We start from the raw sequence: 18,593 nt of genomic DNA on the forward strand, positions 1-18,593 counted from the left end.
GTTATCTCGGAAAGTATGAATGAATAAAATCATGGTCAAATGATTGTTTAATAGTGATATTAGGGTATATAATTTCTGATTGACAATATGAGATATTATGTAATGTAATTGTAATTGTAATTGCGACCACGAAATGGATGCACAAAAAATTGGTAAACCAACAGATACACTGTTTGTATATTTGTGAAAAAAATTGGATGTTTTTATGTTTTGTCTGTTTTGTTTGTTTTTAAAAATCAATAAAATTGTTTTCAAAAAAAAAATAATGGACATAAATATGAACCAGTTGCCGAGAGTCTGGATTTTGATCACAGATTTCACGTAACCATCATGTTACTAACTTGGCCTCAAAGACCCCTGATCAAGTCTGGTAGTTAAGGTGAAAGAACCAATACAGACCAGGTATCTGGGTCAACATAGTCCTTTTATTGGCATTTGTTCCTTCCAGCAAGACTCAGGTCCTGGGTAGGGTAACCAAAGGGTGACCCACATAAAGTCAGCGCTGGGTGTCAGGATTCCAGCAATTGCCCTAATTAAATCATGATTCTCAAGCCAACTTTCAATAAACTTCAAAGGATTCATTAGAAGCGACTCAGTGGCCCCGCCCTGTATGAAGCCAACTCTGGCATACATAATTTACAGTCCAACTGGGATTTTGCAGTGTCCTTCCCCTTCCACACCCACCAAGCCACGCCCACCAAGCCACACCCACAGGACCGGTAGTAAAAAAATATGAAACCCACCACTGGTCACGTGATCAAAATTTGAATGCTGGGGCAACTGGCTCGCATTTATGACGGTTGCAACACCCCCGGGGGTCACATGATCCCCTTTTGTGGCCTTCAGATGAGCAAAGTCCAAGCGGAAGCCAGATTCATTTAACAACTGTGTTAGTAATTTAACAGCTGCAGGGATTCACTTAACAACAGTGGCACGAATGGTCGTAAGATGGGGCAACGCTTGCTTCGCAAATGTTTCTGCTTTAGCAACAGAACAATTGGGTTCGGTTGCGGTTGTAAGTCGGGCTACCTGTAAAATGGCATTGAAAAAAGTGACCTATGGCCGTTTTTCACACTTACGTTGTTGCAGCCGAATAGCTTAACCTGGATTCTCTTAACAACTGTGTTTCGCTTAACGGCCGTAGCCAAAAATGTCATAAAAATCAGGCACGACTTACTTTACCATCGCCTTGCTTAGCAATGAAAATTCTGATCTCAATGATGCTCATCGGTCAAGGACAACCTGCGCGAACAGGTGTGTCCTAAAACCTTTGGACCTGTTGTATTGGAAAGACGCTGCTTTTATACCTGCATTTGTGAAATGGCCAGCAGCATTTTGAAGCGTGTTTGGAGTACACAGGAACAGGAAGACTGGGAGACGGTAACGCACTGTTGCAGCCACAAGATTTCATCCCACATGCACGACACCTGCAGCAAACACAGCAAAAGGGTTTGCAGGAAGCAGGCTAAGATTCTCGGGCTCTACCCCAAGGTTGATGTCTGTCACAAACTGAGATCGACTCTTTCAGACATCTCCTCTCCCCATTTTTTCTGCAAAGAAGATGCTTTATATATAAAAAAAGGTATATCAGTAGGAACTTAAAAGAGGCAATTTCGACAGGTGACACTTCACTGTCCTTCAGTTTAAGAGGAAACACTTCCGCTCTTAACAAAGTAGCACAATGACAGAGTTGGAAGGGACCTTGGAGGTCATCTAGCTCAGTGGTCACCAACTGGTGGGCTGGGAACCGCTGGTGGTCCGTGAGAAAAATTTGGTAGTCCGCAGACAAATGTGCCCCCCTCCAAAGCAATTAATCCAGGCTGTGCGGGAATACAAGGCTGCCCTGCCCACATGGCCCGCCCAACCTTCAGGTGAGCGCAAACCTTACCTTGAACAGAGCCATGCAAGCTGGAACTGGAAGGTAAGACCAATGGCGGGGGAGGGAAATCCCACCCTGGGAATGGCTTGCTGACATTGGTGGGAAAGTCGGTCCCATATTCCAGAGCTGCAGGAGTCACAGGACTGGCCCTTTGGTCATCCCAAAGCAGCTCCTCCAGTCCATGGCAGGCCGGTGCACCCGGGTGGAGGAGCAGCTGCTCCAGGATGACTGAAGGGCCAGTCCTGTGACTCCTGCAGCTCTGGAATATGGGACCGACTTTCCCACCAACATCAGCAAGCCACAGTCAGTCAACATTCATATTAGTGGTCCGCGGGATTTCAAATTATGAGTTTGGTGGTCCCTGAGGTCCAAAAGGTTGGCGACCCCTGTTCTAGTCCAACCCCTGCTCAAACAGGAGACCCCATACCATTTCAGGCAAATGTTGGTCCAATCTCTTCTTAAAAAAACTCCAGTGTTGGAGCACACATTACTTCTGAAGTCAAGTTGTTCCACTGATTAATGGTTCTATCAGGAAATTTCTCCTTAGTTCTAGGTTGCTTCTCTCCTTGATTAGTTTCCACCCGTTGCTTCTTGTCCTGCCCTCAGGTGCTTTGGAGAATAGCTTGACTCCCTTGTCTTTGTGGCAGCCCCGGAGATACTGGAACGCTGCTTTCACATCACCCCTAGTCCTTCTCTTCATCAGAGTAGAATATCCAATTTTGCAACCGTTCTTCCTATGTTTTAACCTCCAATCCCCTAATCAGCTTTGTTGCTCTTCTCTGCACTCTTCCCAGAATCTCAATGTCTTTTATTTTTACATCGTGGCAACCAAAACTGGATGCAGAATTCCAAGTGTGGTCTTACCAAGGCCTTATAAAGTGGCATTAACACTTCATGTGATCTTGATTCTATCCTTCTTCAAGAAAAGCAAATTAGAACCTCCTAAAACAGTCATTATATTAAGCAGGGCATTACATCAAGTCAGTAGCCTGAATTAATGCATGGAGCTACTTTAGGTGAAGAGTGCCTAAGGCCAAGATGGGTGGATGAGGGGAAGCGATACTTCACATCTCCAGATATTAATTGAAGCAGGAAAATCTGATTCCAAATACAGACAGGTCTAAAGACAGAGTTTACCACTGGGAAGCTGTGCCGTAAAGGATGAAGTGATCATAGCATGCATTTCTAAGATTGTTCAAAATTAAAAAGGGGTCACCTTGGTGAACCAAAGGAAATCCTGCATAAGCAAGCAGGAATAGGTGTCATCGATCTCCACCACAGGGATCTGATCTTCGGGGGTCACCAGAATATTGTCATCCTTGTAGAATATGGAGGCGAGATAGAGACCCCTGGGAAGAGAGAAAATATTTGGGGTTTGGTGGGTTTTTTGGGTCATGAATTTTTATTGAAATAGACAATATAGAAAAATGAAAATAATAGGAAAGCAGAGGAGAAGAGGAAGAGAAAGAAGAGGAGGAGGAGGAGGAGGAGGAGGAGGAGAGTGTAAAAGTGAAAATATTTATGGAGGTTCTCAGTCATCCAGGTTGTCCCAAAGATGCTTTTTTTTTAATTCCAAGAGATAACTGGACTCTCTTTGTTTTTCCTTGGAGACGTTTCCCTTCTCATTCATGAAGCTTCCTTGGTTCTGACTCAATGGTGGAGAATGGAAAGATTTATATTCCTTTCTATCTGGTTAATGACCAGGGGACTGCAAGGAGTATAAATCCTTCCATTCTCCACCATTCAGTCAGAGCTGAAGAAGCTTCTTGGATGAGAAGGGAAACATCTTCAAGGAAAAACAAAGGAAATCCAATTTTCCTCTTGAAAAAACACCTTTGGGTAAAAGGGAAAAAGAAAAAGACTTAAGGTCATAATATACAACCTCAGCTTTTTACTTTTGCATAATAACACATACAAGCCATTTCTATAACGACCAACCTATCTAATCAGCAAAACCCAAAACCAACATTTGCCTTTTTCCCCCCACACAAAGTCCAGAAATGGTTTCCAAGTAGAAACAAAATTAATTCTAGTTTTTTCTTTAACCGAAGCAGTCGATTTAGTTATCTCTGCTAACACCATCAACTCTGGCAACCATTCATCTATTATGGGAATCAAACTATCTTTCAGGATGAGAGGAAACATCTATGAAGGATTCTCTCACCATGGATGATGGGGAGAGACCTCCTCCCAGCCTTTCCCCTTCTTCCTGGCATGTCTGGGAAAAATAACTAAAGCAAAAGACTCAATAGAAAGTTTAACAGCCATGGGAGCAGATACAAAATCCTATGTTCTGGGGAATCCCACTTCCCAAGTCTTCTTACTGTCAGCATTCCAACTAACCAACTCCAAAGCAATTAACTCCGAGACAAACATTTCCTCAAAGTCCCATTTTAACAGAGATGTCATATTGGCCCATCTAGGAAAACCCAAATCTGAGAGTTCCGGGTTTCCCCTTCCCAAAAGAGAAATCCAAGATCCATCTGCTGCATCTTCCAGTCCATCACATGGTCCAATCAAATCTTGGTCCCAACTGGAGACATCCGCCCAGTCACTCCCCTCCAGGTGCAGGGCATCATGTCCTTGACTTTCTGAGAAAGAATGTTGTTGTGTCTAATCATCCATCTCTCTATGAAATCCCCCCTTCAAAATTCCCAGGCATTAAATACGGTGGGCTTGAAGCTTCCAAGTAAAATATGGCTTCCGAGGCTGACACTTACCTTTTTAGGGTCTTTAAAAATTTGCTACCAGGATGGAAGAGATACTTTAGACTTTTGGAGACGGAATGTTTTCTACTCTGAGGTTGATTCTTACAGGGCTCTGAAAATCAAGGACAACGTGTAGAAATGATTAAATATCCAACTTCTATTGCTGTTTCTTTTTTTCCTTTCCTTCTTAATTGTAGCTACGTTAAATGTGCAAGGCCCGAAGAAACCTGGAGAGGCTTAAACTGAATCAGTGAAAGACACAAAAGTGTCATGCCCCTGTCAGAGTCTGAATCCGAGGAGGAAGATGAAAAGCTGACAGGGAGCGGGAGTGTGGCTCTGTTGGCTGTGGAGGAGGCTGGGGAAGGGCAAAATCCAGATGGGCAGAGCAGGGGAGAGGTAGAGCAAGGCAGAGGGAATTCGGAGGACGACCCAGGTCCACCCCGTCTTCATCCTAGGGCACGCAGGGAGGAACAGAGAAGAGAGCAACATGGGTTGTGTGACTTAAGGGGGAGGAAAGGGCCCTGATTCCCTTCATTAGCCATATCCGGGAATGAGAGTTTAAAAAAGATGCAAGCTGAGAGTGGCAGTTGCTGGGAGCAAACATGAGTTTATGTGTAGACTTTGGTTATCTGTGTTCCTGGCATCTTCCCAACCGTGTTGAGTTATTGCTGTGCCTTCACGCCTGGAATTCTTGTTCCTGCCCTGATGGACTAATTACCTCATCTTGCCTTGATTGGACTTATAGTTACAGTTTTTGTTGACCACATTTTGGATTTGATTCCCTGTACCCAAAGGCTGTTCCTGGGAGAGTTTTTCTCCAGCCCAGAAGGTAACCAGGACATTGTGGGAAAAGTTGGAGCTAATAAAGGGACTCCTACTGCTTATCTGTGTTGCCTTTGTGCCACGCCCCTTTGTGCCATCACAGAAAGATATAAATGTTGTATATCAAGGGACCCCCAATAAAGACCTTTTTAGTCCAGTGATGGCAAACCTTTTGGGCTTGGCCAGTCAAAAATTCGGAAAATACTTGACTTGATTCTGCTGGTCTGCCAGTCCCAACCCTTCAAACAGAAAAGGAACAATTCTTCATATATTCATTTGTTTGGGAAAAAAAATATAGTCCCATGTGTGTAAAGTCTGAGGGATAAAAAATATTGGAGGAACTGAATATGTACAGCCTGGAGGACAGAAGAAAAAGGGGGAGGGGTCATGATTGAAACCTTTAAATATACTAAGGGTGTGAATAAGGTTCCAGAAGGCAATATTTTTATTATTAAACAAAAATCAAGACTACGGGGGCATAAGTAGGGAAGTTCGAAAGTATTACTTCACAGAAAGAGTAGTGGAAGCTTGGAACCAACTTCCAGTAAAGACAGTGAGTCAATCATCAGTAAATGAGTTTAAACATGCTTGGGATAAACATATGTGTATCATCTGACAAAAATTAAATTAATTTTTTTTAAAAAACTCAAAGGGCAAACTCAATGGAGCAGTGTGATGACCCAAAGGGGCGTGGCACAAAGGCAACACAGTCAAATAAGCAAGAAGTGTCCCTTAGTACCTCCAACTTTGCCCCCAATGTCCAGGTTATCTTCAGCTGGAGAAAAAACTCTCTTAAGTGGAGGAAATTCAGTCCGAAAACAAAGTACATACAAACTGTAACTAAAAATCCACACAAACCACGCTGCAGTAATTAACTTGACAGGGCAGGAGAAGGAATTGCACACTTGAAAGGCCAGCAAAACACACACAGTTGGGAAGTCGGCAGGAACCTAGATAAGACTCGACAATACAAAATCATTCATGATTTGCTCTCAGCAGTTTGCTGCACGCAGCTTCCCTTTTTAAACACTGTGTTCCCAGCTGCAGCTAATGAAGGGAATCAGGGCCCTTTCCATCCCCATAAGCCATGCAACTCACATTGCTCCCTTCTCCGTTTTTCCCTGCGTGCCCTAGGATGAAGAGGGGGTGGGCCTGGATCTTCATCCGAACTCTCTCTGCCTTGCTCTACCTCTCCCCTGCTCTGCCCAGCCGGACTGTGGCCTTCCCCAGTTTCCTCCACAGCCAACGGAGCCATACTCCCACTCCCTTGTCAGCTGCTCGGCCTCCCCCTCCAAATCAGATTCTGACAGGGGCATGACAGGCATGAGGTCTTTTTCTGCCATCAGTTTTCTGTGTTTCTATGTGTAATGCTATGTATTATACAAAGAAATGCCAAATAATTACAAAAATGAAAGATGACAAAAACAACCTCGTTTTTGGAAAGTCCAGAAGCTGAATGAGAACATACTGTACCTCATTCTTCCAAAAATCACATAATAGATCAAGAACAGCTGTTGTCGGATGTTGTTGAACACTGCCGTGACCCAAAACTTTGTGATGTATCATCTTTGACATGCATGTCGTAGGTTCGCTACCACTGTTTTCATGCATTCAAAGTAGCTGACTACTTATTTTTAGCTACCAAAAAGGCTAGAGCATCTTCTCACTTTAACCTTTCTTTTTGGTTACTTTCCTTTTCACCTCTTCTAAAAATCTGTATTTCGTCCATGCCTCTCTTCTGCAGAAGTCTTGTGGCTTTCCAGCTTAATCTCTTTGCCCCCTCTGCTATTTATGGATCTCTTTCTACAGAATAGAATAGAATAGAATAGAATAGAATAGAATAGAATAGAATAGAATAGAATAGAATAGAGTTGGAAGGGACCTTGGAGGTCTTCTAGTCCAACCCCCTGCCTAGGCAGGAAATCCTACACCACTTCAGACAAGTGGTTATCCAACATCTTTTTGTTCTAACATTATTTCTACAGCTAACTTTTGCCCTTTAAACATTTGTGGGCTAACAGGCAAGTGACAACCAGTTTTTAGCGCATGACTTATGGGTGTAAGATAAGAATGGCAAAGAACAATTTAAAATGGAGATATTACTTTAATTGTACCTTATGTTTTCTGATTGTCTTCATCTTAATAACCCTGTAAGGGATGTCATAATTATTCTAATTTAAAGCAGCAGCAAATTAAAAGATAGGGAAACCTGGTCCCACTTGTTCTAAATGAAATTGGGAGGAAAGAGGGGGAAAAAAAGGTAATTGGATCTGCCTTTCTTAGATCTAATCTAATTCTATTCCATCAAACCGTTCTGGATGTGGTGAGCCATTAAGATTTGATCCTATGCTTCTCAAAAAGACACCCTGTCGGCTGTGACAATTACTTTTCCACTATTCTTGCATTTTAGTCTTCTCCTTTTTTTTTGCATGTGGTCCTTTTACCGCTGTCAGAGCTGGAACTGTGTCAAATGTTAAATATCTAGAAAATGCCATAAGCTGTCAGGATGGTTCATCCATAAAAGAGCTTTTTCATGCCCACTGCTACCTGAACACTTTGGAAAAAAATAACCCACAATAGATTGAAATGTTTTTTTTATGTCATCTCAACAGCCTGGACGTGATTAACTAGATAGTAACCCATTAAAAAACATAGAATAAACCATCAAAATGCTCTTGGCCTGGTTGTATCTGAAGTAGTTTGTCAGCCCCACAAGGTAGAACCAGCCAAAATGTCAACACTGCAGGAATTCTAGAATTATTTTGATTGAGATGGCTATAATAACAGAATCTTGTAAGTCTTGATTGTGCTTTACCTCCGTGCAATCAGAGAGGTCCTTAACGTGAACAGCTTTTGAATATTATCAATGTTTTGTAGGGATTAAAGACAGTTTCAACCCTCTTTGCCAAAGTAACACTTCCTGCATATTTCCATCAAGGTCATCTCCTTTATTCTCTACAGTGGGTGGCATATTAAATTTAAAACAATGGCTTCCAACTGAGTCAACGTCTAAAAGTTTGGACTTCAACTTCCAGAATTCTCAGCAGTGGCCACAATGGCTGGGGAATTTGGGGAGTAAGAAGTCCACACAGCTAGACATGACCAACCAGGGGCAAACTTCTGGAAACAACCAAGCTCACAGAGCACCAAAGACCTACAGTCTTCCTCCTCTTCCTTTCTCCTCCTCCCTTTCTCCTCCATTCTGCAAACCCCATTCCCTTCTAGCACTGATGATGTTCCTTAGATAAGTCATGAAACATCTGCAAGAAACCAGATAAGTTCAGAGAACACCAAGGACCCCATTTCTCCTTAAACCGAGTTCCTGTCCCCCCCCCCTTAATGTCTTTGCTCTGATCAAAATGTATGCATTGCCGACTCAGGTATAGACTGCTGAAAGAAAAAAAGGGTTCTTCTGTGTAAGAAACCAGAGCATCTCAGTTTCTAAACTCAATTGAGTTTTTGCCTCCAATGGGTTTGATGGTTGTTTTCATTCTCCGTCTATCAACGCATTTCCTTCCCCATCTTTTCCCTCCCTTTGCTACTACCTCTTGCATGGGTCTCCCTGGGCACTCCTGAGGTTTACAAGCAGCCCAGGGAGAATAATAATGGAGCCTTTAAGAGCTGAATTCAATTACATTAAAAGTCATTTGTTTGGATTGGCATCAACTAGCCATGTACGGCATCCGCATACCGAAGCTGGTTGCAACGTCAAACATTGGCTTTCATTCAGAATGCTTGAAATACTTTCCTCTGCCGCATCCCCAAACTGTCTTTAGACACGCGACAGGACTCACCGTGACACACACAGTGTTGGTGCACCATCTTCACCTGGTTAAGTAAGTGGTCCAGAGCTTCGGCCTGTCCTCTCTGACGTGGAGCCCTCCCGTCGTATTCTCTCCAATCTGGAGTGGGTGTAGGATGAAACAGGTCAGTGGCAAGAGTGCATTATCTGTGCTTCCACTGATGATATTACCTAGTTTGGTAATGAAATGTCTGCAGGAAAACCAACAAGCTCAGAGAGCACCAAGGACCTCACAGTTCTCCTCCTCCGCTCCTTCCTCCACTTTGCAAATCTGACATCCTTCTAACACTGAAGATGCTACCTAGTTGGCTATTTAAACATTTGCAAAAAAAAATCCCCATCAAGTTTCAGCAAGTATCAAGGACCCCACAGTTCTTCCTCCTCTCCTTTCCTCTACTCTGCAAACCCAACACCCTTCTAACTCTGATGATGTTACCTAGTTAGGTCATGAAACATCTTCAAAGAAAACCACCAAGCTCAGAACACAAAGGACCCCATAGTTCTCCTCCACTTTGACCTCCTCCTCCTCTCCTTCCTCCACTCTACAAACCCGATACCATTCTAGCACTGATGATGATATCTAGTTGGATCATGGAACATTTGCAAGATAACCACCAAGCTCAGAGAACACCGAAGACCCCCACTGTTCTCCTCCTCCTCCTCCTCCTCCTCCTCCTCCTCCTCCTCCTCCTCCTCCTCCTCCTCTCCTTACTTCATTTTGCAAATCCAACATCCTTCTAGCATTGATGATGTTACCTAGTTGGGTTGTGAAACATCTGTGAGAAAAACCACTAAGCTCAGAGTATATCACGGACCTCACAATTCAACCCTGAGCTACAAATATTCTCCTTTATTGCTACCGGGCTTCACTCTAGTTCATAGATAATGCAGTTCAACTTGGTCAATACAGACAGGTAGTAACCACTGATGGAAATTATTTGCACGATGCCACCATCAGGACATGACCATAGATTACTGCAAAACAAAAAACAAAAAAACAGGAAGGAAGGAACAGACTGCAGTTTGTTTCACTATTTCTAGAGCTCATTCCTTCTTCCATCCTTCAGTGGACCGAAGGTTCTTCAGACCCAACGGAGAGAGGTAAAATTCACCTATGTAAGACCATCTATAGGACCTCTTCCCTGTGCTTCTTAGTGACGAGCTGGCCCAACTACTGAACAGCACGGGTAAATGTGTGAGTTACACTAGTTTTACATTATTTGGTTTACACTCTCTCCGGTGCCATAGTTTTCCACTGAAAGTTCAGCTCCATTAATTTTGGCTGAAGACGAGTGCTATTTTTAGGTATTTTAAAAACACCCAAGGAGATGCCTTGAGTTTTTAATGGAGCAGACATTGAATTCTTCTGGTTTTTTTTTTAATTTAGAGGAGTGTTTTTTTAAAAAAAGACATGAAAGCCAACAATAATTCATTTGCTAATCTTGGCTGCGTTCAACAGTTGCCTACAACAATTAGGGAGCTAAATCTGGAGGGCCCAATCCATTAGGTGCATTTACTGCAAATTCAAAATGTGGCTTTGTTGGAGTTTTCTTAAAACCTTTGCCCTTTGACCCTGGAAGCAGTTGAGATACTGCAGGTAGCAAACCCAGGTTTGAAGAGCACGGATGGCAAAAGGGCTTAAACCTCAATGTCCACCACACAAACATACCGAGCAATCTGGTTAACTAAGCATCCAAACTTTGTTCTGAATTGTTATCCCATGGTTTGGATCATATCTTTGAAAACAGCCATTGATATATAGGTCTGTAGAGATTCTCAGTCATCCAGGTCATAAGTTGTCCCAAAAGTGCTTTTTCAAGAAGCAACTGGACTTACATGTTTTTCTTTGAAGATGTTTCTCTTGAGGGCACAGATAAGCCTCCAAGTTGCCTCAACGACCCTCTAAAAGGACGCAACTGACCAGCTGTCTGCAAGATTTATAAATCCTTCCCTTCGCCACCATCCAGTCAGAGCTGAAGAAGCGTCTTGGATGAGAAGCGAAGCGTCTTCGAAGAAAAACCAGAAAGTCCAGTTGCACACTTGAAAAAAGCACTTGGCGGACAATGTTTCTGTTCTTCATACTTACTTGAGGGGATGGCACAGGGCGGTACTGATGGTTGTGGGGCTCCCCAGCCTTTCATGTTGTAGGCAGATACCTGGACGTAGTAAGCTGTACCCTGTGAAGAAACAGCAAAGAATAAAGATACCTAAACCCAGAGGATAGCTTAAAGCTCAACAACTGCACAATATATAGTACAGGGAGCCCTTGACTTACAACAGTTCATTTAGTGACTGTTCAAAGTTACAACGGCAGTGAAAAATGTGACTTATGACCATTTTTTCAGAGTTACGATCTTTGCAGCACCCCCCCCCCCGGTCACATGATCAAAATTCAGCCGCTTGGCAACTGGGTTCGTATTTATGATGGTCGCAGGGTCCCAAGGTCACGTGATGACCTTTTGTGACCTTCTGACGAGTAAACTCACTTCACAACTAACTTATCAACTGGATTGGGATGGCTTGATAGCAGGGAAGAACAGGGGCAGGATGGCTGAGAGAGAGCAAGCGGTGGACACGAGGAGCAACGGAACTCAGGCAATGAGCAAGGACCGCCTCCTCCTGATCCCCGAGCACGGAGAGTGGAGAGAAGGTGGGAACAGTGCAGGCTTGACCCAACAATTCAGGAGGAGAGAGCTCCACCCTTCTTCACAAGGCACACCTGAGGACTGAGATTTAAGGAAACACTATGGGGAGGGGTGTTTGTTGGGAACAAACGCTGAAATGTTTGATGTGTTTGATGTGGCGGCACAACGTACGGAGTTTGCAGGAACGCTTGCTTCTTCCTGACCTCACAGACTCAGTACCTTGTTCCCTCCTTCGTGGACTCATTGTTTGCTCCTTGGTTCAGGGACTCATTTACCTGTTCCCTTGTTTTGCTGGACTGGGCACAGTCCAAGGCTGCTGTGTCTCTCTGTGAGAGTTTTGCTCTGGGACTTGCCAAGAATGTAGGAGCGTTTTGGGGGGGGGAATTTGGAGCATTAAAAGGGAGTTTGAACTCTCAGCTGGCTGTGTGACCCTTGGGCCTTGTCCCGAGTCATCACAAGAAGCTTCGGATGGCTCACAAAAGCAGGATCAGCAACAATTCCCAGTTTTCAATCCCAGAGCTCGTTTTCCCACCGGCAGAGCAATCACCTCTGGTCAAATCCACCTATCCGAGCGGATCGCTCCTTGCCAGAGCAGAAAGGCAGAAAGTGCAAATCGAATAAACTTTGCTTTGGGATTGAACTGCCCTCCGGCAGAAAAAAAAAGCCAGCGAATCGATTGTTGTTCCATGGAGCCCAGTGTTTTTCCAGTTAGAGAGCATGTGCCGAATTGGCTGTTGCAATCTCTTGAAATCATGTCTGCCTCTCCTGGCCTCATCCTTCCTTTTGCTCTCATGCTGTGCACTCAGCAGCCTGGCTGGCTCCTGTTTTGCTCTTGGAAGGCATCCACCGCAACAATGAGAGGGGGCAACTGTGCTAGTCCCGCCGTTCCCAGAGAGATAAAAACGGAGGTGGAGGGGAAGGAAAGGGGGAGGGAAGAGCTCAGCCGGTCTATGATTTCATTGCCCCAAAGACTAGACTGGAGTCAGAGATTCTGGCTTCCAATTAGCCATGGAGCTGGTGGACAAGGCTGCATGGGAGTGGAAGTACACGGAGTGGAGAAAGAAAGGGACACTTATTTATTTAGCGTACGGCAAACATGTTGAAAAGCACATCGCAACTGCATTCCCAATGAACAAACAGGAAAATCAAAATCAAATCAACCTTTGTTGTCAGACTACAAGCAGGGGTGGGATTCTACCAGTTTGCACCTAGAACCGAAGAAATCACTGGCCTAATCCTGTAAGGAAGGCAGGAAGGAAACATTCTGGTGTTGCTTACAGAAACTGCCTCTCCATTAACCCTTATTACATTCTTGGCAGGACTAGACTTCCGGTCTCAGGAACTTCTCTGGAGTTTTTTTCCCTTCCTTTGCTGGTACTTTGCTTGTGTGGAGGGACCATTCAAAGTTACAATGGCACTGAAAAAAGTGACTTATGACCCCTTTTTCACACCTACGACTGTTGCAGCATCCCCACAGTCATGAGAGGGCAGGAGAGGAGATGCGTGCCTCGATGTGAGTGATACTGAGTTGGCCACGCCCAGCCAATAACATGACCACCCAGCCATGCCCACCAACTAAGTCACGCCCACAGAACTGGTTGTTAAAAAAATTGAATCCCACCCCTGACTACAACATGTGTACGGGGAGAATGGATGAGTCTCCCTTCATGCACTGTCACGGCAAACTATGGATTACGGCACAAACAAAAGTCATTTCAGTTCCACTCTAGGTTTATTCTCTTTTTCCTTTTTCCTCCCACCTCTCTCCCGCTCACCCAAATTGAACCCAAGAAAGCATCGAGGCTTCTGGAAGGCTGATGAAATGCAGGTAATCCTTGACTTACGACTATGGTTGAGCCCAACATTTTTGTTGCTAAGCGAGACATTTGTTAAGGGATTCCACCTTCCTTTGCCACACATCAGCAGGCGGCAATATAATTTTCTAAATAAATAAATGAGTTTTGCCCCCCATTTTATGACCTTCCTTGCTTCAGTTGTTAAAGTGAATCACCACGTTTGCTAAGTTAGTCACATGACTGGGAAGGGAACCTGGTTTCCTCATGGATTTTACTTGTTGGAAGGTTGCAAAAGTGCGTCCGTCATTATTATGAGCATGTTGCCCAGCGCCTGAATTTTGATCATGGGGACATTAAAAACAACAGTTGTTTCAAGTGGGACAAGGGATATACACTCACCGAGACAAGGCCATGGATGGTGATCTGGAGTTTTTTCAGCTTGTCAATCACCATTTCGCCCAGCGGTGGGGAAAATGTGGGAGAGCAGCTCCACTCAACTGCAATGACAAGAACAGAACCAACCCTTACTTTGGTTAGTAATTAGAGCACCAGTTTAATCTAGCGGTTATAGCGCTGGGTTAGAAACCGGGAGATGGGGAGTGCTAATCCTATCTTAGACATGAAAGCTGGCTAGGTGACCTTCCACCAATCATTAGGAGACTGTGACTTCTAGTCCTGCCCTAAGCATGAAAGCCAGTTGGGTGAGTTTGACCCAATCACCAGGAGACGGTGAATTCTAGTCCCGCCTTAGGCATGAAAGCTAATAGGGTGACTTTGAGCCAATCACTAGGAGACAATAAGTGCTAGGCACGAAAGCCAGCTGGGTAAGTTTGGGCCAATCCTTAGGAGATGGTGAGTTCTAACCTGCTTTAGGCATGAAAAGCAGGCTGGTTGACTTTGGGTCAATCACCAGGAGACGGTGAGCTGTAGTGCTGTATTAGGCATGAAAGCTTGCTGGATGACTTTGAGCCAACCACCAGGAGATGGTAAGTTCTAGTCCTGCCCTAGCTGGATGAGTTTGGGCCAATCACCAGGAGACGGTGAGTTGTAGTGCTGTATTAGGCATGAAAGCCAGCTGGGTGATTTTGAGCCAATCACTAGGAGATGATAAGTTCTAGTCCCACCCTAGGCATGAAAGCCAGCTGGATGAGTTTGGACCAATCATCAGGTGATGGTGAGTTCTAGTGCTGCATTTGGCATGATACATCATCAGAAGATTTCAAGTTTCCTTCTCGGAACGTTTTGTTCACCACTATTGATGAAATACCCAAAGGTTTACCTTTGTATTTGGTGACAATCGCTGAATTGACGCTTAAAGGCTCCTGAAATGACACTTCGACAGAGGTGCTGCTGGCCACTGAAAGGTGGACATTTGTAGGTGGATCCGGGACTCCTGCGGTGGGGCGGAAGAATATAGCACAGATATCAGGAAAAATGACCCAGATATACCAAAGAAATATTGCCCTAATCCCAGGCAAACTAAAGAGTCTAATTGTTACTCACAGAGAAAAGGAAACAATAATTTTGGAAAGGAAACTGTGGAGAGAAAGATAACCTTGTTAGAGATACAAGTGGTCCTTGACTTACAACCATTCCGTTTAGTAACCGTTCGGAGTTACAAAGGCCCTGAAAGTAGCGAATTACAACAAGTTCTTGCACAACGATGGATTCTCATTCAATACAGATGGTCCTCGATCTAGGACCATTTGCTTAGGAGCCACTTGAAGTTACAGTGGCACTGAAAAAAATGTGAATTTTTTTTTCACACTTACAACCGTCAATGGGGAAACCAAATTCTCTTAATAACTGTGTTAATAATTTAACAACTGCAGGGATTTACTTAACAATGGTATAAAGAAAGGTCATAAAGCAGGGCAAAACTCGCTTAACAGCTATCTGGCTTAGCAATGGAATTTTTGGGTTCCATCAATGGTCGTAAGTTGAGGTTACCTGTATATGGGTGCTGGTTTGCATGGCCCTGTCTATCTATCTCTATATCTATCATCTATCTATCTATCTCTATCTCTATACCTATCATCTTTCTTTCTTTCTTTCTTTCTTTCTTTCTTTCTTTCTTTCTTTCTTTCTTTCTTTCTTTCTTTCTTTCTTTCTTTCTTTCTTTCTTTCCAGATAGATAGATAGATAGATAGATAGATAGATAGATAGATAGATAGATAGATAGATAGATGATAGATAGATTGTATCCAATACAGACACAATGGCTTAGTGGCTAAGACGCTGAGCTTGTTGATCAGAAAGGTTGGCAGGTCAGTGGTTCAAATCCCTAGCGCCACGTAACGGAATGAGCTCCCGTTCCTTGTCCCAGCTTCTGCCAACCTAGCAGTTCAAAAGCATGTAAAAATGTAAGTAGAAAAATAGGGACCCATTTGTTTGGAAGGTAGGAGCGTTCAGTGTGCCTTCAGCATTTAGTCCTGCCGGCCACCTGACCACGGAGACGTCTTTGGACAGCACTGGCTCTTCGGCTTTGTAATGGAGATGAGTGCCGCCCCCTAGAGCCGGAAACAGCTAGCATGGATGTGCAAGGGGAACCTTTACCTTTATGTGTAGCAAAAGCACTTACTTATATACCACTTTATCGTGCTTGTACAGCCCTCTCTAAGTGGTTTACAAAGTCAGCCTCTTGCCCCCAATAATCTGGGTCCTCATTTTACCAACCTCAGAAGGATGGAAGGCTGAGTTAATCGTGAGCCAGTGAGAATCAAACTGCCGGTAGTCAGCAGAATTAGTCTGCAATACTGTATTCTAACCACTGTGCCACCAGGGATCTTTTGTGTCACCATGGCTGTATGTATGGCTATATGTATGGCTGTATGTATGGCTGTATGTATGTATGTATGTATATCAAATGTCTTAACCTCCCATCTTCCTCAAAGTGGGATTGCATATTTCTTCCAATATTCCAAATAGATCAAAATTCCTGTTGTTTCTGAATGGTAGTGCAGAGGTTCCTATTTTTCCCACAGACTCACGTGCATGCTCAAATCCAGCATTCATGCGCTTGTAAAGCCGGTATCGCCATTCCCAGGCCTTCAGTTGTTTCTCTTTTTCTGAACTTTCTGCGTTGGGCACCTCATTCACCACCTGAGCGGTGAGATCGTTCACCCGCTGTTCCGCTTCCCGAACTAGGGTTGCCAGATGTAAAGACCGGCTCTCCAGGCTTACAACTTAAGAGAAAAAAAAGAAGACGAAAAAGTTAAAGGGGGAAAAAAGGAAGAAGAGAGAAGGAACAATCCTCTTGTGGATGACCCGGAGCGTAACACAAACATCACAAAATCCAAAATGTAAATAAATGTCCTTTAATGCCTCCAACTTGGCCCCACTGTTCAATAATACTCAACTGGAGATAAAACTTATTCAAAAATAGTCTTCAAAAGAAAGCAATACAGTCCGAACTTAATGAGCAGATAGAGGTAAAATAAAAACTAAAACAAATTACAATGAAGGAATTTCTGCAACGGACCAGAATAAGTAATTACCAACTTCAAGGAGATAACAAGGCACAGTCTGTTGGAAGGATGCCAACCAAGATAACTTCAGCCCAAAATAACACACGCTTTGCTTCTGGCAATGCTGTGTTTTAATCATCTCTCTTATATACTAGTCTCCCCAGCTGCAAGCAAAGAGTGGGATCATGGCCACTTCCTCTCTCGTAAGCCAAGTTGTTTCCTTCTCCGTTCCTCCCTGCATGTCTTGGGATGAAGATGGGATGGGTCTCGTTCTTTCTCTGACTGCCCAGCCAGTCTCTGGCCTTCCCCAACCTCCTCCCCAACTTCTGGAGCCACACCTCCACTCCCTGTCAGCTGTTCCTCCTCTCCATCAGAGTCTGATTCTAACAAGGGCATGACACTTCTCTACATATTGGAAATGATTCTCTGTGGCAAGGGCCTTCAAACTTGGCAAGTTTAAGACTTGTGGACTTCAACTCCTAGAATTCCTGAGCTAACATGATTGGAGGAGGAATTCTGGGAGTTGAAGTCCACAAAGCTGTCAAGTTTGAAGACCCCCTGCGCTACGGCTTTAGACCAGGCTCTCCCAACCTTGGCCAACACAACTGGCTGGGGAATTCTGAGAACTGAAGTTCACACATCTTAAAGTGGCCAAAGTTGGGAAATTCTGCTTTAGACCTCAAGAATGGCCCGTTCCTAGCAATTCTACAAACTCAAGTCATTTTCCTCAATCCTTATTTCCTAAGTAATACTGGGGAGATCATCTAAGATTCAAATTTTTAGATAAAACCAGAGCTGCTTCTCCTGGTTTCTTTTTCTTGCAGATTTAGAGACAAAGTTTGTGGGCAGAATCTTTGGTCCATCTCTGGTCAGTCCAAACCACAAGATCTGCTTTCTAATTCAAAACAAGTTCTTGAATAAGAAGCTGTAAATGTACTCTAAACATTACTACGCATTAATGATGATAAGAAGAAGAAGAAATGGAGGAGGTGGGGAAAGAAAAGGAGAAGGGATTCCCGATCAGAAAAGAGTTGCTACGATTTATTTATTGAGCAGAAGAATGAAACTTGTAACTGGAACATACAGCAGTTGTGATACACTTTTTGTTCTGTTCTATTTCTACTCTATTCTATACTCTGTTCTGTTCTGTTCTGTTTTCTATTCTATTCTGTTCTGTTCTATTTTTATTCTAGTCTCTATTCCATTCTCTATTCTATTTTCTCTTCCTTCCCTTCTCCGAAATACAGCATTGAAAAAAGGAACCTTTCTTCCTACCAGAATTAGCACTAAGCAACATGAAAGCTTTTGCACTCCTCTACTAAATTACAATAACAAAAAAAAAAAAATCCCTAATGGATTTGATTTTTAATCTTTTAAAATCCGCATCATCATCATTTGTAATTGCATGCAACTATCACAACGGATCCTCCTCCATTAACCTATTCTAGTAGGTTTCATGTTTTGTTTCTGTGTC

At 43.6% G+C, this 18,593-nt stretch overlaps 1 protein-coding gene across 1 annotated transcript in view; it reads right to left on the reverse strand.

The window, feature by feature from the left end:
• LOC113438696 (ankyrin repeat and fibronectin type-III domain-containing protein 1-like) overlaps positions 1–18,593 on the reverse strand; it is a 307,222-nt gene that overhangs the window by 19,462 nt on the left and 269,167 nt on the right. Inside the window, exons 8-15 of the mRNA XM_087912443.1 lie at positions 16,643–16,837; positions 14,932–15,045; positions 14,052–14,149; positions 11,298–11,388; positions 9,204–9,311; positions 4,600–4,699; positions 3,096–3,228; positions 1,308–1,427 (exon numbers count right to left, since the gene is read on the reverse strand). Of these exons, the coding sequence (XP_087768569.1) occupies positions 1,308–1,427; positions 3,096–3,228; positions 4,600–4,699; positions 9,204–9,311; positions 11,298–11,388; positions 14,052–14,149; positions 14,932–15,045; positions 16,643–16,837 (959 nt within the window). The remainder of the gene's footprint in view (positions 1–1,307; positions 1,428–3,095; positions 3,229–4,599; positions 4,700–9,203; positions 9,312–11,297; positions 11,389–14,051; positions 14,150–14,931; positions 15,046–16,642; positions 16,838–18,593) is intronic.

The sequence above is a fragment of the Pseudonaja textilis genome, chromosome 14, assembly GCF_049901715.1.
Source record: "Pseudonaja textilis isolate UNSWEBS1 chromosome 14, rPseTex1.2, whole genome shotgun sequence".
NCBI classification, from domain to species: domain Eukaryota; kingdom Metazoa; phylum Chordata; class Lepidosauria; order Squamata; family Elapidae; genus Pseudonaja; species Pseudonaja textilis.